The 23,851-nt window shown below is 34.6% G+C and overlaps 1 protein-coding gene across 8 annotated transcripts in view; it reads right to left on the bottom strand.

The window, feature by feature from the left end:
• Window positions 1–23,851, bottom strand: part of Rfx3 (regulatory factor X3) — a 251,670-nt gene that overhangs the window by 57,410 nt on the left and 170,409 nt on the right. For all 8 annotated transcript variants that reach the window (XM_057777838.1, XM_057777834.1, XM_057777837.1 and 5 more), the window contains 3 exons: window positions 20,896–20,970; window positions 12,469–12,650; window positions 8,217–8,336 (listed from right to left, as the gene is read on the bottom strand). In XM_057777838.1, coding sequence (XP_057633821.1) covers window positions 8,217–8,336; window positions 12,469–12,650; window positions 20,896–20,970 — 377 coding nt within the window. The remainder of the gene's footprint in view (window positions 1–8,216; window positions 8,337–12,468; window positions 12,651–20,895; window positions 20,971–23,851) is intronic.

Here is a 23,851-nt window from a genome sequence, read left to right as displayed (position 1 = left end):
CTGGACAACGAGTGTTCCCATATAAGCATAATAGTAACAATAGCAGAGAAAACAGTGGATTGAAAGACAGACAGCACTCCATATACTTTTCTTTCATTGTAATGGAAACTGGGCAAGCCAGAAACTCTGTGCCTCAGGCTGAAAGGTCTGAGGACAACTCTGGGAGGGGTTTGTGCCGAGAGCTTCTCAGGGTGCCGACTGACTTCTGCTCTCCTCATGTCTAAGGCAATGACCTCACAGTGCCATCGTCACAGTGTATTGCTGTCTAGCATTGGCTCGGTCCTTAGAGGAAATTCCCAAAGTCATAAACTTTGGATTCAGGACGACCAGATGTTCATTCTCTTGATTCTAAGGGAAATATCCATCAATTATCTTAGCTGCCCGAGTTTTCCCAAAGCAGGAGGACCAAGATGGTCACACTCAACAGATGCTAGACAAATACTCGTGATTGCTGATTCATCCTAGAAGAGATGGCTAGAGATGACATATATTGGTCATTCTAAAGCTTTATCACCAATAGCTAGGAAGTAGCCTTTCTACTCAACAGTTCTTGAGAAGGGGGATTGGAGCTGGCTTTACTCCTAAGAGATTCCCTAAGTAGCCTGAATATCCACAGGAACCCCTTATCTCTAGGCAGGCACCTTTAGCCCCATGCTGTAGAAATATATCCAACATTAGACAGTGCACACTTCTCAAAAAATTCATAAATTTAAATTTTTCCTATAATAAACATTAATTTAAAAATGACCAAGATCACACTATTAACTGGTCTTAACACATATTACATCAATTTATCACGTAGTCATTGAGTATTACATATGATATGGCTTTGTGCAGGCTCAGTTTTAGCCAGGTGAAAGGCAAACATAATATTTTTAAGTTTTTGAATATTTTATTGATCTAACATAATAATTCTAAATTATCTTAAATCTGGTCAAATTTCATTATCCTTTTATTATTAAAAGACAATTTTTTCTTTTTTCTTTATTAAATAAGCATCAAAAATACTACATTGTAAAAGGTAGGAAAATTGATTGAAAGCATAGCACTAACAAATATGCAAATTGAAACCTTTTAAAGTAAAGGGCTCTCAGTATTTAGAACTATACCCTAAAGTTAACCCCAATTACTTTGCAAATTACTTCTAGGTTAAGTTTTCTCATAGTAGACTCAGGGTTGTTGAGTTATGCATGTTCATAGGAGAGACCAGCATTTTATTAAATGAGGCAGCAGCTCTTGGTTTCAAAATTAGTACGGAGCAAATGATCATTTTAACAGCTTGCAGCTCCATGGGCAATCAGAGCTAACATTGTTAATGATTAAGAAATGAAAGACGCTCTGATGTCTTAATAGCTGAATGTATGCTTGAAACCTGTCACTAACACAGAGAACTGGGGAAATTGTTAGGAATCTGCCCCCATGAGGTTAGCTGTAGCTGTTATTTAGGGCTTGGACAGCTGTGCTCTACTGTAGAAGTAATATTCTGTCAATATTCTTGCAAGCACAGACACTGAAGCAGCCCAGTAGAAGGCAGAGAGCATTACATAGTCATCATTACTGGAAAGTTTTCAGCACACCAAATGAAACAAAAGTTCTCTCAAAGCTGCTGAAAACTGTCCAAGCAAAAGTCAACAGAACTACCTAGACAGTTATTATTTGTATTTAAAATTCCCGAAAGTATGAACATAGTTTGCATGAAGAAATAAAAATGTCCAGCTAACAATAACAGCAAGAAGTTAGAATCTTCTACTGGTTTCTTGTAATGCTCTTCGGAAAAAATGCCCTAGGACTTGTAGATATATATTGAAAATGAGCCAAATGATACTACCATGAATGATCAGAAGAAAATAGAATGTGGAGAGATCCATTCTTTTAGAGGAGCAAATGAGTCTTAGAAGTCACACTAAATATTTAAATGACTTATAACTCCACCCTCACTAACTAAAGATAGGATTTCTTTTCTCTTCTTCTTGGTAACTCAGAAAACCTGGCCATTCACTATTTTTACATTTGCAATAATGCAAAAACTAAAACAATTAAGTTCAAATGGGATGGTTGTCTTAAATGATAATGAATGATGGGAACCATTCATTTTTTTTACTGACTATGGTCTTCTAGGTGTTGAGGATGGAATGTTGCAAGAAGTAAGCCTCATCTCCTGAATTTATTTACTGAGCCCTCCTAGCATCAGGAACTTACACAGGTAGAAGCCCAGAACAGTGATACTTGTACAAATATAATATAAATGTGTGTGTGCATGGTACATGCAAGTGAGTGTGTGTAGCACTTCATTTACAGCTAGCCCATCCTGTTACAGAGATTCTAAAAATATGCCCTCCATCTCTTCTTTATTTAGACAATTGCCATCATCCTTCTCCACCTGACATCAATGAAATTAAATTTTCCTGTCTAGGAAAAAATGGATTGATAAGATTCTTGTACAAACACAATTAATTGGGCTAGTTTCTTGTAAGTAAATGACAATATAATTTCCAGATGAAACTTAGCATATAAAATGAGATTGAAGAGCATTCTTAAGTTCAACAGACACGTAGAGCAGTATTAGGTGATGACTATGACTATTTATTAAACTTCGTGCACATCCCTTGAGTTCAATAATTCTTGAGGCATCCTTTTTTAGGATCCTCTTGACTATAGCGCAATGTGATCATGACATCATGAACTAGAATGCTGGCAAGCTAATAACTACTTTAGCAAGCAGTGTCATGGTTCCTTACTGATGTTCCAGAGTGAAGTGCACAGTTAACAGAGTATCTGCTCACTAAAGAATTCTCTCTTACCCGCCTCAGAGAAATGACCCAGTCCTCCAAGCGTAGCTTTTTAATAATCCAAGAAAATTAATGGTTCAAAAAAAGTACAATGAACTATTAATGCTGACCAAAGCTGGGAACTAATATATTTGAAGTATAAGCAAAGCAAACACATTACATTTTGAAGGTGCCTACTCTTCCAAATTTGCAAAGAACCGTTAGAGTTTTCTGTAGTGCTTATAACAGCATGCTATTATAAAGAAGAATAACACTTGAATGTTTCCAGCTATAAAATATTTTATTTTTTTCTACTTGAATTATAAAATGATCTCTGAAGTTCATTTCCATTTTAAAAGAAACTGAGGCTCAAAGTCATACAAAATAGAAGTACTACTTTAAATAGAGCGCCTTTGTTTCACCTGTCCTAAGCTCCTGGCATTAAGAACAGTCCAATGACAAATGCCTTTGGATGTCCTCCTTCACATCTGAAGTAGAGGAGTCTTGCCACCCATTCCTACCAGACCTCTCTCATCTTCTCCCAGTGACATAAAGGCTTATTCCTCTTCCTAGTAAGGGACCATTCAAATGGGTAGTGACACATCTCCCCCTTAGTTAAAACACACTCACAACATTGTGATTTTGCCCTGGATTTCATCTGCATTCTTGGCAGAGGTCTCACTATGTAGCTGAGGTTTGTTTGAGCTTGGAGCAATTCTTTTGCCTTAGTCTCCCATGTGAAAGGGAGAGGGAAATTCAAAGAGACACGTGGAGAAGGGAAGCAAAGAGGGGCATAAACCACCATACTTGGCTATCTGCTTTTTCTTGTAAATGCATATTTTTGTTTTTGTTTGTTTGTTTGTTTGTTTGAGTTACTTGTGTCTTCAAGGATAGATTCCATACAAGAATGGAGAGGAGAGGATCAGTTCTTGTCTAGGCTGCTATATGATGACTTACCTATCCCATACAGACATCATTTCCTTAGAAACCAAGTGATATCCTCTTCCTACCTCTCTGTCATCCTATGTTCTTTTTCACATGTGATGTGTTTATTTTGTAAGCAACTGACAATTGTATGAAATTGTTGAGAAATTATAAATGTATTTTAATATTTTGAGAGTGGCTATTGGCACCAGATATGGTCAGGCACACTGTCAAGAGCATATGGCTCCTTTCCACCAGTTCTCAAACAAGAATCTAGAAGAACAGTTAAAATACACGTCAAGACTTTTTATATATTTCCTTAAGTTTTAAATATAAATGCAACAAACACTTTTGCATAATTTATAGACCTGGAAATTATTGATCTCTGTGCTTGATGACCTATGTGTTGTCTAAATTAGTCAAGCAATTAGGACATGAGTAAATATCCTTAAAATCTGAAGATTACCTCATTTAACTGTAAAGTTTATTTTCAATAGTAGATATTTTATACATTACTCACTTTTCTCCTTTTAATTACCCACAGTTGACAATATTTTCACAAGGCAGCTATCGTATTTTGTTATGCTAACTCTGATCATTAGAGTGACAGCAAAAAGGGCAGATGGGAGTGCCTTAATTCATTTGTCCTTTACTGTCCACAGACCATGGTACTGAATAAGCCTCAAGGAAAGGCAAGACCCTGACTATTATAATTTTTATGTCAGTAGTTATACCCCACAGTTGATTTGAATCAAGCAGCCTCTAATATGATCTTTTACTTTAGATAAATGATTTGAAGATGGATTCATCTTTTAAATATGGGAAAAGATATCTGTCTATCTGCTCCTCAACCATAACTCTTTTCATTTATCACTTGATGCATGGCTATGCTCCATGGTAGCTTGGAAAGGCATCTGATTTACACAGAAGTGGAAACTGTCTCTTTTGCCCAATCTAGTTTTCAAACTAGATCTATAAAATCAAACACCCAAACTTAAATTATCAAAATAATCAACACATATACTTGACTTTTAATTACAAAAAATATGTGAAACATGTATTTAAACTATGTAAGATATGCAACTACAGATGCAGACAATGAATCATGGAATATTCAATCTGAATATGCTTAAATATTAAAATCTACTACCTGTTATAAAATAATTTAAACCTTTCACATACCATTTGAAGTTTAACAAGAGAGTATGTTTTCTTAAATAAATTTTCATTTCATTAAAATATTGAAATCTTGGAATCATCCAGACATTAAAAACTTATCAGATATATGATGAAAAAAATTATTTTTCATCATTTTCAACAAATATTCTTAATGTGATCCTTATATCCAGACAAAAGGAAAGAAACGGTGAGCAGTGGATATGCTCTTTCCACAAGCTGAACACTGCCATTACTCTTCGGAATGCCATTTGGAGAGCAAGAGCCTAGCTAGCTGTGGTGGCGCACGCCTTTAATCTCAGTACTTAGGTGGCTGGGAAGAGGATCTCTTTGAGTCTAACCCAGTGGGCTGCATGGTAAGTTCCAGGCCAGCTGAGACTAGATGGTGGACCCAGCTTCAAAAAAAAGTGCTATCAGAAGAAAAGAATATCCAAGACTTCTTTGATATTAAAACGCTCTTCATTCCTAAGAAAACAAACCCCATAAGACACTGGTATTGGCAGATCTTATTCACATAATAAGAATTCTATATCTCCATAAACATGTTTACATTTTAACTTTTTCTTTTAGCAATTATTACCACCTGGAGATATGTATTAAAGGGTTTCATGGCTCCTTAGCCTTTACAGTTCTTGGGTCTGCTTAATAGAAGACAATAAAAAAAGAAAAGAAAAGGAAAAAAAAAAGAACAGAAACAGTATTTACTTACCTAATTCAAGCTTTTAAAATATTTTAAAATATTTATTTATTATGTATACAATATCCTGTCTGCAGGCCAGAAGAGGGCACCAAACCTCATTACAGATGATTGTGAGCCACCATGTGGTTGCTAGGAAGGGAATTCAGGACCTTTGGAAGAGCTTAACCACTGAGCCATCTCTCCAGCCCTCAAGCTTTTTATAAAGATCGTTTTTATGCAAGCTCACTAGATTTCCTCATAGGTAAATCACAGGATGAAACTGGCTTCACTTAGGTACAATTTATCAAGCTTTTGTTAGTATTAATGCTTAAATAATGTTATTTCTTGATTTCATCATTATCTCATTCTGCATTGCTGCTAAACTTTGGGGTGGAAATCATATCAGAAAGTAAATTCTATAAATTATATTCTTAATAAGTGGAAAGATAATAAAAAATTTAAGATCATAATAGTTTATTATAACATAAACTATTGCTACTGTGTATGGTACTAACCTATGGTTTATTTTGTCATTTTTCAGTCCTTTTTTTTTTTTTTTTTTTTTTTTTTTTTGGTTTTTTCGAGACAGGGTTTCTCTGTGGTTTTAGAGCCTGTCCTGGAACTAGCTCTTGTAGACCAGGCTGGTCTCGAACTCACAGAGATCCGCCTGCCTCTGCCTCCCGAGTGCTGGGATTAAAGGCGTGCGCCACCATCGCCCGGCATTTTTCAGTCCTTTTAAATTCATTTTCCTACCTACAGACAAAAAAATAACTAGTAATTAAAAACAAAACTGAGAATCTGTGGGTTAAAAATCTCCATATGATGGCCAGCCTTGAATTGTATCTCCAGGCTGGGACACACTGAAACTACACAGCAAGAGTTCATGTCCATACCTCCATCTCTTCCCATTAAATATGTCTTGCCCCAAATCAAAAAGTTATCTCTCTAGAAAAAAAGAGAATTTCATTGTTTTGCTTCAAAGCTTTAAATAGTTATGTGTTATACACACATAAAAGCAAACTTATTGCTTTCATGCAAAACCAAATCTTTTAATATGTGGCTCAAACTACTATATAAATTGCATCTCTCATTAGACAACTTAGCATCTTTTCTATTTTCCTTCTGCAGTAACAACTTCAGCAGATCAGGGGCCACTACCCACAACATCATCCTTCACCTTGTGTGCTTATGTGAACACTTCCCTTCTGCCTAGGTAGTCCTTGTTTTTCTCACTCTTAGTCCCTACTCAAATAACACCTTTTCTATGAGGTTTTCTAGTCCCCCTCTCCCAGAGTTTGCTCAATTACTCTGTATTCTATAGTTCTTTGATTAAACCTGAACTTTTGCACAACGTACTGCATTACTTTGCCCTCTCATTCCTCACACACTGTCTTTTTAAAGGCAGATACTGTCTTATCCTTGAATTTAGAGCCCAGAACACAGTAGAACCTCAATGAATATTTGCTGACCAGAAGAAAATCTATTATGTAACATTGTCTTTCTATGACTTAGAAGTCACGCTGTGTACTATACTAGCTTGGACGAAATCTTGCCAATACAAGAAGAAGAACCTAGTGAAATCATACATTTTTCTTAGTTACTTCTACCACTTCAGTTGAAAAGAACAGTTATAATTACAGAGCATAGGTAAGCTACACTGGTAAAAACGGAGTTCTCAAAAATATTTATTTTCTGTAAATTGTGACAGTCATAAGTGCCTGGAAGGCTTAACAACAGTGTAGCGGTATATATATTCCACTTGGCCTTTGTGAGACATTTGAAAACAAGGTTGCTCATGCTTTCATTGTCAAGGATTATGAGCACAGATCAGACAAAGATGCTTTTTTTTTATTCCAAGAAATAAAATTCTGTCTGTACCCACCCATCCACTCATCCACCCATGCATCTACCCATGCATCCATTGATCCATCCACGAATGCATGATCTGTTAAAGTTCTAATGTGTACAATTCTATGTTCAAAAAGATTAGGCTAAAAATGTAAGATGTCCCAAAGATCCTACAAGAACTCAGACGTGGCCAAAAGAATTAGTTGGAATGTGTAGGGCGGCTCACAAAGTAAAGCCGCATGCTGTGCATGGCTGATGACCTCACTGGATGGAACCCACGGTGGAAGAAGAGAACCAAATCCTGAAAATTATTCTCTGAAATCCACCCACCAACCCTCACAAATACATCAGACACAGGCATGCCCAGGCATGCTTGCACACACACACACACACACACACTCACCCTCTATCTCTTTCTCACATACACATTCACACTTGCAATGTACAATAAATAAAGCTTGAAAAATGATTTGAAGGATGTAAGAATAGTATGTCTCATGAACACTAAAATTAAGTTTCTCCAAAGATACAACTTGCCTATGTGTACTCCTTACTCTTCTTGTGTTATTTACTATATGAAAAGTAGTTTGGGACATCACATTTAACTTTAAAAGGGCCCAACAAGTTCAAGGATAAGCTATTTTTAAAAAATTGAAAAAGGATCACTGAAATTCTCAATGACATTTAAACACTATCCACAGAGAAAGCATGTCAAAGGTAGCAGCAGTCCAGTGCATTTGTTTGTTCTGTTTGCTCGGAAATAAGAAGACTATGGAGTTAAGAAGTGTGGAGCGTTGACATAACAATAACTCAGAATGTACCTTTGCTTCTGTTGCATGGGTTGTTGTCTCATAGCCATATACTGCATATCTTCTTGTAGACGATTAAGAGGAGAATCTGGCTTCACACGAATCCCATAGTAATGGTACTTGGAGTTTCCTCTTCATAAAAGAACATTAAATATAGAAACATGAAAAGTCAATAACAACAATATTAACCATTAACTTCACACAGAAGAATTTGGTTGAAACATTATGCTAACATTTCACATTTAGAATTTATCTTTTCTGGATGCCTGTTATGTTCCATAGTGACATTCCAAAAATCAAAATAAGATTCCAAAACAATCACAAACCTTTCCTTTAAAATTTCATTTCAATATTTACCACATAGCTCACTTGTCCCACTCACATTAATTTATTTTCTAACATCCATTTCAAACTTAATTTAGAAGGGATAATGGCTGGGAAAGAGTTTGGGCCAATCACAATTCAACCATAAAGCACTATACACTGACAGCAACTTGCTATAAATACTTAACATATGTCTTTTAAATTACATTTTATTATTGATTTAATTGATTCATATCTGTTTTTAAAGATTCATATCTGTTGTTAACTAATAAGATATACTATAAAAGATTAGGACATTTCCCTGTAAAAACGGTGAAATCCCCCTGGCATAAAAGTTTTGGAACTTCTTAGTGTTCATGAAAAATACCATGCTTGATATTAGAAATGACAATTTTTATCCTGAATGGAACTTGCAAATTCTTGCAAAAATAACATTTTAAGTATGTAAATTCTTGCAGAGAGACTAGTTTTCACAAGTCTATATATAGCAATATGTCAGTGAGTGCTCTTCCAATTTTTTCTTTCATTTACAAAGAGAAATGTAAGTGGTGTGTGGATTAAATATTTTTAATGAAAATAGATAATTTTACTTCCAAGACTAACAAACATACATTAGATGAGCCATACATCTGAAGAGACATTAAAGCCAGCAAATCCCTATACTTTAGGAAAATGAAAGAAATAGAAGGGAAAACTTAATAATGGCAGATAAACACCTTCTACTTGAGAAATTAGATCTTGTCTATAAAATCTACCAAGATTAGAGCAAAAACCTACAACAAAACCTACCAGGAACACACTTGGTAGTGTGCTATATGAAGTAGATGTTGTAGAAAGTAAAGGGAAAAGCAGGAAGCAGGAGGCATGAATCATGGGGAAGTTCACAAAGTAAACTGATGCTTTACTTCTGAGACTCAGTTTCCTACAAACCAGCTTTGGGGTTGGAGTAAGAGGAAGGTCTTTTATCCCCCCAGGAGTGTCCTGGGAAGAGACGTACACCCAGGGCCATCCTCAGCTGTAATCTGGAGATGGGATCTAGGGAAATGCAGCCTTTGCACTGCTTTTGTTAGAAATGCGCTGGTTTTATATGCTTACTGTTTACATGAGTGCCAAAACGAGGTGTGGTCTTGTTTGGATAATTTCACTAGACAATCCTTTTGACAGATAATGCTTCTAGAGACAGTTTACTTAAAAACAAACAACCAAACCCCATCCCCTCCCCAAAAAAACCATGAAATTTAATCTGCCTCTTGATCTATACTGATTGTCCTTCCATTCCTTGGAGCAAGAATGAAAAGCTGATATCAGTTTCCACAGCAGAAGAATCTCTGAGATTTCACCCCAGCACCATGGGCTTCCTCTGTTAGTACTCCAGCAGCTTCCTAACACTACATTTGTTTAAACCTAATAGCATTTATTCCCTCCGTATTCTCTTAGGCTTTCCTTTCCAACTCAACTGCAAACACCACATGCAATGTTAAAAGGATTAGGAGGCAAAATCCTTGGGGGTAGGGAATCGAAAGTAAAAACTGCAATACTGCAGAATGTACGTGTACAATATGGATTCTACTCATTCACAAACCCAAACAACCCCAATTTTGTCCCTTTCTATTTTAAAGATGTTTTTCAAGGTTTGAATAGAGCCTCAAAATAGGACCCATTGAAATCCTTTCCAGTAACAAAAGCAGCACAACAATACAGCTATTAGAATGTTGACTAAAGCCTAGAGTTTCAAAATATTGGCACCATATGTGCAACTACTGAGCCATCAGCTAGGAAATACTAGGTTAGGTCTCCAAATAATGATTTTCCTGGTTTTGGGAGGGAGGAAATACAACAAGAGAAACAAAAGTTCCTTTTTTCAAAGGCATGAAAGCTAGTTTCTTCAGTCTCAATAGACAATCACATTCTGCAATTTAAAATATACTACCTTTTGAAGTACCAAAAGAATATATTTATGAAAGAACTGAACCTCTGGCAATTTGAAAGTTGCACATTTGCTTCAAAGCAAGCAAAAGGAAAAATTCACAGTTCAAACACATACAAAATCTCCTAAAACTAACACAGTAATGAGTTTCTGGTCATACTGTCCTAAAATATGGTACTCAAAATTAGAGAAAGCAGCAGAAACAAGCCATGGAGTAAAAAAATTCTCTCACTTCTCCAGTGAAATGCGTGATAAAACACAGCTGCTCCTCCTTGTTCTACCTTGATGTTGTTTCTTAAGATCCCCATGCCAGAGGGACCTTCCTGCATTAGGAGGATGGGACTATTTTTCTGCCTGAGGACACAGCATGGAATCTGAATGAAGGCCTTCCTGAGCGAAGGCTCACCGCTCATCCTGTTTATAATTGCAGATCACACCACTTTGTCCAATCATGCTTCTCCAGGATTCTCCCTTTGTCAGAGTTTGCATAAAATCACATCTTTTCATTTCTTTGATTCTTTATATATAAAGGCATCATTTTTATAATTTTCTATAAAAATTATACTACAGAAATGGGGTCCTGCTTAGCTTTTATTTTCTAGTTGGGTCACCTGAAAAGAAAGCCCTCACTGGGAAATTACCTAGATCAAATAGGCTTGTAGGCATGTTTTTAGGAGGATGTCTGGATTATTAATTGGTACAGGAGTGTGAAGTGATACTATGCAAAGGTAGGTGTAACCTTGGGCTAAGCAAGAGCCTGTGAGTTAGCCAGCAAGAAGCATTCTTCCATGGCTCTGACCTCCAAGTTTCCGTCCTTAGTTCCTGGTCCTAAATTCTATCAATGGTGGATTGAGACTTGGAAGTGTAAACTAGCTAAGCTTTTTCCTCTCTGAGTTGTTTATCACAGTAACAGATAAGTTACAGCACATAAGTATGTGTTGCACATGTTAAACTGTGTTCTGCTATGAAGATCTGAGCCGTATGTCTGGAGATGGGTACAGGCAGGTTAATCTTTTCTCTCTGAAAGAGATCACTTCTCCCTTCCGCATAATGTGTAATGATGATAATTACTAGTGCATTGCTTCTCTCACAGAGAGTAAAAAGAAAAGCCTTTGTACTGTAAGTCTTGGAGGCCGTGACCTATAACTAAAGGTCTATCACCTTTACAGCGCAGCATTGCTAGTTTAGTGTCGTGTGCATGATCCCTGTATGAGTCAGAAAGCCAACAGGTGCATAGATCTCTACCTAACTGCTTAAAATATTAGTCTTCAATTTGTAAAAATCATGGAGAATAAAAATGAAGTTCCAAGGCTCTAAATTTTCTTTTCATCATAACACTTAGAAGAAAAACTCATTGTTTCTGAAGGAAAGAAACCCATGAGACTAAAAGTTCCTCCTTCACATCGCTGGTCTCTAAAATGGAAATATGACACAGTTTCACTCCCACATATGACTATTTTTACAATCAAGAGCAAGAGAAATGTATAGAAAGCTTAGAAGGATATTAAGAGGTAAAACAGAACCATCAGCAAGGACTTCAAATATTCACATTTTGTAAGTTTACCAAATACCTTTAATTTGTCCCAGAATTACAGGATAAAGTGGAAACTTCCACATTAACTATTTCTTCTAGTCAAAGTTTTCATAAAAATAATTAAACGTATTTTAAAGCAGTAATGAAATGCTTAGTTTCCCATTTACTATGTCACTTTATTCACGTTTAATAGGTTTATTTTCAAAAAGCGATGGCAGTGGTATATAACAATTTTTAAAAATATCATATGCAAATCTTGCACACACAGGTTGGCCTTCTAATTTCTATGTAGTCTGAAAACCAGTTTGATGATATTCACTGAATAGTAATATTCCTTTTCCTATGAACTTATAAAGTGACTTCATGCTATATTTATCTCCTTTATGTTTTCTATAATCAAGTAATTTCTGCTCACTCTATAACACTGCTGTAATTTGATAAAGGAGGATGAACTAATTGTGTTGATTTTCAGTACTAACCTAGTTCCTAATCTCCTAGTCCGTAGCCCCATAAAAATGGACCTTATTAGTTTTCCAAACGAGGCAGCGTTGACTGGGTCCAGTTTGTGTTCCTGACAGTGTCGAAGATAGTGATTGTACAGAGTGCTTCTCGGAAGGCTCACTCCTTCCGCTGTCTCATAGTTGTCCAACAGCCACTGGAGCTGGTAAGATAAGAGAGAATAAGCAGAGAATTCACATCATTTGCCAAAGCTTCGGCAAGACACAGTATGTACAAATACTTGGAAGTACTTCCATTAACTGTCAGGATAAACAGGGATTATCTTGAAGTTGGTAAATCTAACTTTCTAAGCTCTGGGAAATGCCACAGCAGTTATCAGTTTAGACAATATGTTATATTCAAATTAACAAGCATAAGAAAAGATAATAATTTTCCCTATATTGACTATAATCCTGGAGTAACATATTTCTTTAAAAAATTCAAATAATAGCATTCACTGGTCAAGATTAATAAAATAAACATATCAGTTATAATTGTTATAAAATAAATCACAGTACCTAATACATTCTAAACCTGGCAACACGGTACCTAACAACTAGCATGTTGGTCTGTTACAATAAGTACACAATGGACTTACTCATATGAAGTTTTATATTAGATTGTATTCATTTTCACAGAAAATGAATTTACTTATCTCAAATTATCACTACATAATACAATAACATTATCACCTACTGGGACAAATAACTTCTATATAAAAAAGGCAATAATTTTTACAATCATCTCAATTTTCTACCTCAAAGTTGAGGTGTCTTTTTTCTTCAGAATTTTGGAAAGCATGTGACCATGATAAGCAGTAAATAATGTTTTTTCCACCTATAGCCTGCATTTCAAAGTTTTATATTGTACTTTGTTTATTAAAAAATTTTTAAATTTAGAATGTATGAGAAAAATACCTACCATATATGTATATATTTTTGTTACTAAGTTCCAACTTACTCGTTTACTTACTTATAAAAGAAGTGAAAGAAATGTAAACTGTTTTCCCAGGGTTATATAGTGTCCCAGCGCTTGAGTGTGGTTTCTAATTCTTGCTTTCTATACTTTAGACCAACAGGCAATCAAAGCAGCAAATGTTTTATATTAATTGTCTTAACCATCTCCATGGCATGTATAAATGGAATGGTAAAGAACAAGCATTGAACAAAAGATTGTAATTAAGTGTGAATTATGGAAGTAAAATAATTCAAAAATGAATGTGGTTCTATCTGTCCTCTGGATATTGACTCAAAGGCTAAAATGATGATGGTCTGGACATTCAAGTAAGACAAAGAATTATTGTACCCTATCTATAAAGTTTATGTGTCTCATTAAGATGTTTCCTGAAACTTAGAAGCAGAACTTTTAGGTTTTTATTTAAAATATCAAAATATTTTGATTATTTTAAAACTATAACAGCTGAATTTCCCAGAGCATTTCAATTTCAAACATGCCTAAACAATCATTAAACAGTTAAACATATCACCATACTTGTAAGAATTAATGGCTTTGAAAATATACCACAAGGCATATAAGATACTTTTAAACATAAAATTATGTCCTGTTCAGGAAGTCTTCTAGTTCCCTAAGGAACATATATCTATGTGAGCACACAAAACACATATTAATGCTGTGTCACAAATAACTCAACACTATAGAGCACTAAAAAGATTACACAAATTAGCTCTCCTTTTATAGTGACAGAAAAGTATTACAGGTCATAAAGGATTTTTTTCATAGCATTTATTTTTAAACTTCGTATCAGTAAAATGTTTTCTAGAGACACCCAAATATGAGTGTCATGTATTGAAAATAATACACAAAATATATCCTTGATAAACATCTGTTTAGTATAAAACATCTGAGATAAACTCACACATACATTAAGTCACTGACATCAAAACCAGTACTCTACAGTGGGCTGGCATGCTTCTTTTGAGATATTTTTTTTTTTATTTCAAGAATTTTAAAATATAAAACAAGCAAGAAAGACAAAATACAGCAATACGAACCTGACTCTGATCTCATCCATGACCTGTAAAATGAGCGGGATCTGAAAGCACTTCATGTGGGATTCAAGGAGCCATCGTGAACCACATGGCATAAAAGTGAGCTGCGGTCTTTCATACAGGTGCCAGTTAGAGCAAGACACAACTGCCTTCTATGGGTGTTTTTAATATGTTAAAAATAGGAACAAAAGCTATTAGGAGGATTTGTATGAGGTGAAATATTTTTAGCAGTGGTTCATGATGTAATATTTTTCTCATATCCACAAGCATACATCATAAAAAATATTTAAAAGTAGTGAAGGTGTGTGTGTGCGTGCGTGCGTGTGTGTACCCCTATAAAAGGCATAATAAAATGGTAAGAATAAGGAGGAAAATGAATCAATGTTCTTTCTTTGTTAATGAGCAGGTGACAAATTCACATAGAAAATTTTAAAGGATATTTTCCCCAGAAATGAAGCAGACAACTTTAAAATGTGAACTTTATAATCTTAGTATGCATATAAAAGCAGATCAATCCAAATCAATAAGTCAACACAAATAAAAAACTTAATTCTACCATAGTTGTATACTAGTATCATTATAACATTTAACTGATTAGAAGTGAAGAATATCCAGGTATATTAGCTTACTCATGTCTCACCGTCAAGGATAGTCTTTTAGAGAGAAAACATTTTATGAAAGATTTTGAAAAAAAACCTCTAAATATTTCATAAAAATATTTCAAAAGGTGTGTTTAATAAATGTGGAAACTAGCATAAGAAGCAAAGGTCAACATAAAATGTTTCAAGTTCAACAATGATTGTGGTGTGAGAGTTAATTAGGTCAATTATAATAACCGCTTTTAAATATAGTAAAAAATAAATCTTTCTTTATGGCAAAAACGTTCTCTTTAATTACAGCAAAAGGTGGCATAAACTACTTAGAATCCTCAATGATGTCACCCCCACCACAGCTGGAGAGAAGTCAGAGAAAATGGGGCTTTTCTTCAGAATAGCTACTCATTCCTTTTACATACAAGTAAAAACTTTGGCTGATTTTAAAAACTTGTTTTCTACCTATACTGTTTATATTCCCGCCAAATGTTTAATTTTTAAACTAATTTTGAAAATATGAATTTGACCAGTGTGAATACAGAAATAGGTACACACATGCATTCTTCACAACACACAGCTGTGGGTAGTTTATAAGTCCCAGAGGTCAGCTGTCTTAGTGACTAGGACTTGGCTAAATTTGTTTCTACTTCCATCTTATCAAAAGGAGGAACTTTATTCCTCACAGAAGCAATGAGAGCATGTGAGAGGAGAGAAGAGGTCAACAGAGACAAAAACCCTGAAAATAGAGGGGCCTGGTCTGCTGACATGGGGTCCCATTGGGAAGCTGGTCAAAAACCACATCACCTATGGTTATTACCCAAGAAACAATATATAAACAATACACCATCTAGAATATGCCAGAAAAGACTTGGGGATACAGCTGGTATATTTAATCAACATACTACATACTAATATTTAATTTTCTGATTTTGAACCAAGATCAAACAAAAAAATAAGATATTACGTCTAAATCATAAATTAGATAGCATTTTTTAAATTATTATAGGAACTTAGAAGTTACATTTCTGTACTGTAATGTAAAAGATTATGCTTTGTCCTACATGCTACCTACCCAAAGGAAATGGGTATCTCTTATAAGGTACATTATTTCTTGCTATTAACAGAATGTAGTTGGACATTAGAATTCAATAGCCTTAACATTTAGTAGTTTAGAAAGCAACTATCTGTTTCTTATTTTATTCTTTTAATAAAGTATCTTATATAAAATGACTGTATTTACAAATTTTGCAGCTTCTGAAATATCACAGAAACTTTGACCTTTATCTTTAAAACCAAATTATTCTAATAATGAAATAACAATACTCATCTAAGGCTAGAAAGCAAGATAACTGCATCTTTCCACCTTTGCGTGTAATCTGTATTAATCAGATCAGATTATAAAGGATGAACAGTTCCTATTTTTCCTAAAGGGAAACATTAATCGACAAAAATAAATAATGTGCTGCCCTATTAACATCTAAATGTAATATCTGGCCTTTTACAGATGGGTTATTATCAATTAGGAATCACTTTTAAGTTCAGTGAACCTAAGCTATGCATTTGACAGGTCTATAGTAACTTTTATTTAGAATAGCATCAAGCCAGTGGTGGGTGAATGACTAATAACCAAGATTTTATTTTAAGCTGAATATATTTCAGTAGCTTAATCTTGTAAGAATTATGAACCAATTGACTGCTATATTGTGAAAATTCTGAAAACATAAATGCCTAGAGGTTTTCATATACTTTAAGTGGAATTAAAAGTGCACTACACAAAAGCAACAATAAACAATAACTCTATGTGGAAATTTACAATCCAAAATATCCTAAATTGGATATAATACAAATACTAAATGAAAATGTATATTAATTACAGTTGAGAGCACATAGCAAGTGGGAGTCAGTAACTAAAAGAACTAGATAATATTTGGACTTAGGCATATCTATAAGATTATTAAGAGCATCTTGATATATATATATATATAAATTAAAAATAAAATACATACACAAAAGTATTATATAAAATAATATAAAACTAAAATCAAAACACATTATAAAAAACAGAAAGATGAATCATATCACTCTGGGGTACAACTTTTTAAAGAATTAGACAGGAAGAAAAGAAAGCTACTCTTAATCTTAAAGATTAATGTAGGATATTATAAAGTGACCCACATATTCTTTATTCAGTTAGAATGACATAAGAGAGAACCCTGTACTAATACATACACATTGATTGAATATTTGGGGACAAAAAGAGAAATCAATACAGTCTATGTATGAGTTTCAAATAGACATTTATGTTACTGTGAAAGGAACCCTAAAACATTAAAGATAGGGTCTGTCCCATTCTATTGTTTCTGATATTCATTTGCTCAGCAAATACAAATATTTAGTATGCATCCACTACTATGTACCAGCACTGTTCTAGGCACTAGGGCTGTGTCAGAAGACAAACCATAAAAGTCCTTATTCTTTTACAACTTTTACTACGCAATAAATATTTATTGACTGTCTATGGTACTATTGCTGACATAATGCCACCAGGTTATCAAGACTAAAGCACTGCACGCAGCATAACTAACTTAGCCATAGCTGGAACATAGTATTGTGTACCAAACATAGAAATTTCACTTGCATTTTAATTTGGATGATAATAGCATATAGAAATTAACAAGTAAGGCTTGGTAGCATAAAATAGCCTTTAAAATACACTGGAAGGGGCTGGGAACATACTGTGGTTAAGAGTGCTGGCTGCTCTCCTAGAGGACAGGGGTTCAGTTACCAGTACCCACATGGTAGATCAGAACTGTCATCAGTTTCAGGGGATACAGTGTCCTCCTCTTGCCTCTCTGGGCACCAGCAATACATGTAGCACACATACAAACATTCAGGTCAACAGTAAACATAAGCAACTCTTTTAAAAAAGATATACTCAGAGAATGTATATAAAATGAAATATTGCTTCATCATCAAATGTATGAAACGAAGGGGAAACGGAGACAAGCTTGATTCTATTAGAAAGGGTTTATTTACTTAATTTGTATGTAATAATATTTTCTGAATTACTGTTAATATTTAAATGCATATGGATAAATCAGAAATAATTTCCATACTGTATCACCAAGTAAAGTAACATTTATGCTCAAAAGTTACTATTCACATCCTTTTTAGAAGCTTGAATATGGATGCACACTAGATAATGTCTCCTAATTTCTTCCTAATGAGACTTATCTTTGCAGAAACTGACAATTCAAAGAACTAATCATCATAAAGGTGAACCCCTCAACCACAAAGAATCCTATAAAAACTCAAATAATTCTTTATTATATTCTCATGACGGGTAATGGTAACAGTTCATTAGCATTTAAAATGTGGGCAACAGGAGATATGTACTAAGTAGCATTTTATTTATTCTTTATTATTTTTATTTCTATATTTTACTTTATTATACATTATTTTGTATTTGTTTGTTCATTTACTTCAGCTGTTGGTGAAAATCCAATGAAAGTCAGGAGCATCATGACCTTCCTAAGGGAAAGACAATGCAAATATTTCCTGCCTTTAAGAAGAAGGTAATCAAATGGGCATCTGTAGAACTGACCCTGCTTGCTTCTGTTCACAAGCCATCTCTAGAATTATTCCTATTCCTAAAGACTGAACTATCCATGCAGTTTTGAATAAGGCTGACCATTTCATAGATGTAATAAAAATGAGAGAAGCCAGGAGACAAAGATTATCACCACACAAGCAACATTTGTGTCCACTCTTCCTACATAATGAAACACAGCTAGTAGGTTCAACTATATAGATTTTCTATAGTACAAAATGAAAACACAAAACCAGGGAAGACTATGTAATTGTGTTGTTTGAGCAGGCTCATTCATTCAGTTATTGACAATGAATTTTAATTCACAAGTTCTAACTGAAGAAAATTATTTTTTAAACATCCCAAAATATCTCAAATGTTTCAAACAAACAGAAATATTAAAAAATTCTTAAACATACATTATTGTTCAGAAAAAAATCAATAAAGTTGGGTGATTGAAGTTAAATTCAAACAACATGTTATAGCACATTTCATATATCAAAAGTGAAATAACAATTGACTTTCAGAGCCAATCTAGAAATCTGAAAATTTCAAAAGAGCAACTACAAAATTCTATTTATTTTTAAAAATACTTATATGCCTGCACACGTCTGGTTGGAAGTGATAAGCATTTTCACGTGCTATTTTCAATATCCTAACTGGCAAACGCATCCTAATAGCATATGGTAAACTAGCCTTTAGCACAACCACAGACTCATTCCAGTAAGCAGGATCTACTTAAGGACGAAGAGTGGAAAATTGTGTTCAAATTGTTTTTAAAAAGAGGTGACAAAATATATATCCTTATTTTAAAGTTTCTATCTATAATTTTCACCAAAATTATAGGCCTTCTGCAAATTGGCTAACATGTTTGTGTTTGCCAAGAAACCTCTCTTGAAAAAACAAATCAAAACACCTCCTCCAAAACCAAACATTAGAACATCAAGAACTGTATTCCAGAATACAAATCTTAAATAGTTCAAAGTATAAATATATTTTTAAAAAATCAGTGAGTGAGACATTTTCTATAAACTATGTGATTGTTAAAAATACTATAGCCTTTTTGAAAATTAATGAAATTTAATGAAAATATTTCAGTGATCTTAATTTTAAGTCTTTTAGATATAAAAATATTACAAAAAAATTAAGAAATAACAATAAATTATCCCTAAATTAAAAAAAAAAACAGTTTTAAAGGAAATTTCTAATTTTTTTTTTTTTTTTTTGGTTTTTCGAGACAGGGTTTCTCTGTGGTTTTGGAGCCTGTCCTGGAACTAGCTCTTGTAGACCAGACTGGTCTCGAATTCACAGAGATTCACCTGCCTCTGCCTCCCGAGTGCTGGGATTAAAGGCGTGCGCCACCACTGCCCAACGAAATTTCTAATTTTTACTCAAATGTCATTAATACTAATTTAGCACATCTACCTACAACAGGCTTAAGTCATAGATCTACAGACATCCCCATACATTCAGAAATCACCTTCTAAAAATAACTGTAACAAACATTTTCATTTGCTCAACTCTGAACGGACAATGAGAAGGTTTATTTCACACCACTTACCAGTGTTAGGGTGATGCTGTACCTGGTGACAGTGACAGTTCCAGGAAGTAATAAGGCCACTCTGCTTGCCTCAGATACTAGCAACTTACAGCTTACACACAACTTCACTTTTGGCCCATTCTCATTTCTCTTCATTGTTTAGGACTTGAGTTCATCCATGACTGTGACCTGCCTACCTTACAATCTTACCAGAAAATACATTTTAAATAGTTTCTTGTTGCTTTTGGTATTAGTGACTATGTCTTCACTTAAAGACTCATACCAATTATATGGTGGACATAGTTGCTTCTGTGTCTCAGACATAAAGATGTGTATTACGAAGTTTTACTTCAGAGGAAATAAATACGAAGCTAAAAATCTTTAAATTTCTAAAACTACTATAATTATATTTTAGAAATACATGGTGGCTTCTTGTCAATTTTCAATTTTGTCTATATACACAGAAATACAAACCCACCAGTAAAGCAGTAAACTGTGGTTCTGTTTTGGGATATCCCACTGTGTAAAATGGGCAGTAAATGGTTAGAGTCTGAAGAAGCTTGAGAAAGGAAGGTTAAGAAGCAAAATAAATAAGTAAATAAATAAAACAAGCACTTAGAGGCAAGCAACACATGCGGAACAAGCAAGAGATTAGTGTACACAAAGAGGCAACTTACATGGCTGTTGAGAAGAGAGCTTCTGTGAGTGGACAGACCGTCAGACTTTTGCAGCGTCTCAATCGCCATTTCAATCTGATAATAGATGTCATTAAGAAAAGGGCTCAAGACAAGATAGTAATAAAAGGCTGACCAGAGAATTTTTGATCAATTCTTAAAGTCTAATTCATTCTTCAATGATGGCTAATGAATAGCTATCACTAAATGTGTTTTCCCCAGCTTTCCCATCCCTAGAGAATGAAATATAATATGCACATTAATAATAAGCTCAATTATAATAGTAAATCTTTCTGAACACTTTGTAATTTATATTCAGTTTGGAGATCCAAGGATCAAGAACCCTGATAGAATGTTCTAGTTATAAAAATTTATTTTTACTTGCATAGTTCAAGATGTGGGATATTGGTCCTCTTTATATAGCCTCAGTCCTAACACATATTTAATACTTGTTCCATTCTGTCACAAAATAAAAATCACGAAACGAATCTGAGTTTAATACGCATTAGTATTTTAATGCAGGCTACAAAACCCTTCATTACACCTAAAAGCTAGTAAATCTGCACACCCCTCTTCCACTCTTGCATTAAAATTTGGAAGGGAAAGGTCAGTCAGGGGCGCATCCGGATGTGACGATGATCTCTACATTATATTTTAGGACATGATGATGAAGCAGAAATATTAGAATTAACAGCAGAACAAAAAGTAGAAGAGAAAATAACTCAGAGCAAATAAAAAAAGGCCAAGAACAGAATCAGTTACATTCGATGTAATCCCAGCACACCAAGGGCAATCATAAAAGTCTTCTTAAGCAATAGCGTCCAGGAACAAACCCGAGGCACTTTGATGACCTTGCATGTAAGAGAGCTGTCCTTTAGTGCTGGGAGCTACTGCACAGCCTACTGAACCAGGGCCTAAATAGCATGCATTTGGGAACTGAGTGATGCTAATACTAGCTAATTAAAAATATCATTTTGTAATTTGAGAAGATGAATTTCATTATTTATAACACTATGAATGCATCAACAATTCAGTATAAGCAGTTATCAATTCATAAAAATGTGCAACAATTCTATAGTTAGCTGTTTTTGAGATCATAAAACTAGGCAAAGTGGCTTTTTTTCCATTTTCTCCACCAGTTGAGATGCTAACAGAGTTAATATTAAACTCAAAAATAAAGAAAAAAAGTGATCCTGTGTATGTTAAAAATGATTACATTTAAGAATACACAATGTAAATGTAAGGAGTAAATATTTTTTGCTAAAATGCTTAACTAAAGCAGTTTAGTATTATATCTTGTAAAAGGGATCAGTAAGTTTTCTTGTTTTCAAAGGGACAGCATAAGATAGCTGAAAACATTCCTATTAACAAGAATTTCTCAGAAGAATTTGCTCAAAAATGTACTTTGCCAAAATGCCCACAATTTCTTTAAAGTCTGAGAGTAGAAATTTTGAGGTTAAACTGCATTTTAATAAACAAATGTAAAATGATAGATAATTTTTAATTTTATAGGATTAATTGAAAGGTAAAAATTACCAGAATTCTAACAGCTGAATCACACTTAGGAACAAATCCTTTCAAGGGGTTTGTGAGGTGGCAGTTTTAGGCAGATCAGTCAGCATTACTGACATGGCTACCAATGGTGGCACCTGATTTCCAGCGGATGCCCTACAGGGTCAGGTTGTCAGGAAATGAGTCATTCCTCTCTGACTATTTTCTGGTTTTGTCTGATTTTCTGTGTAGGTTGAAGATTGCTCCCAGCCGTTCTACACAGCTATATAAGGTCCCCTCAAGCCAGTTAACAAGGAACTCTGTTGGAAAGGAGGCGAGATGGCAAGGGGAAACATAGGTTCCAACGCATCCACCAGGACAGATAGACGGGCTGTCTAGGTGGTACTGGTCCTTCAGAATACAACTTCTGAGAACATGATCAAAGCTGTGAACCCTGTATTCAAACAGACTGTATTTAAGAAGAGTTATAAACCTGTACAAATTTTTTCATTGTTTAATTTCCCCTGAATTTAAAATTCATATTAAGACCAGCCTGGTCTACAAGAGCTAGTTCCAGGACAGGCTCCAAAACCACAGAGAAACCCTGTCTCGAAAAACCAAAAATAAATAAATAAAATAAAATTCATATTAAAAGATATATATTTCCTAGTGAAAAGCTTGAGGGAAATATTGGAGGAAGCAAGAGCTGAAGTAAGTTAGGGAGCAAAACAGCACAGGGTGTGCTCATATTAGAGAAAGGGAAATGAAGGTAGCACACACACACACACTCAAACACACACACACACACACCAACACATACACACAACTCCTATGAGTGAAACTGAGAAAAGTCATTAATATTTTGAGGGAAAATCTATGACTGTTTGAAAGACAGTTTCAGATCAAGGCAGGAAGTGGGTTGTGATTAGAATACTGGGTTTTGTAAGTCCTGGGCTAGTCATACCTTTCAAATGTTAATGAATTGAACAGAAACATTAAGCTCGACGAACATGGAAAGCTACATTCATATTCCTGATTTCTAACATATCATGACAGGAAAACAACATTTTCTTTATATTGTGACATTAAAAAAAAAAAGGCAGGGCACAGTTAGAAAACCAAACCTATTTGAGCAAGCAGTTAAGACTGGTTTACAAAGATCACAATCAGAGAAACTAGTCTCCACAGAAAACACTGGCATAGATAGCCCCCCCCCCCGCTGCCCCGTTAGTTTTATTGTGATTGACTCAATTGGTGTGAAAAGAGAAGTTTTATAAAATATTGCATTTGGATTGGGGTACCTGGAGGATCAGGGTTGGGGGATTTATGCACATACAGGTGTGACTTGCCTTCTTCATCAAACATGGAATTCTCAAAATACATGACACCATTAAACACTTAAATGGGTTTTCCCTTGATTAGGAAAAGGAGCCATTAGAAGCCTAGGGAACTTGTCAAAAGCTACACT

Source organism: Chionomys nivalis, chromosome 8 (genome assembly GCF_950005125.1).
Source record: "Chionomys nivalis chromosome 8, mChiNiv1.1, whole genome shotgun sequence".
In the NCBI taxonomy this organism is placed as follows: Eukaryota; Metazoa; Chordata; class Mammalia; order Rodentia; family Cricetidae; genus Chionomys; species Chionomys nivalis.
This window is presented reverse-complemented; position numbering and strand designations above follow the sequence as displayed.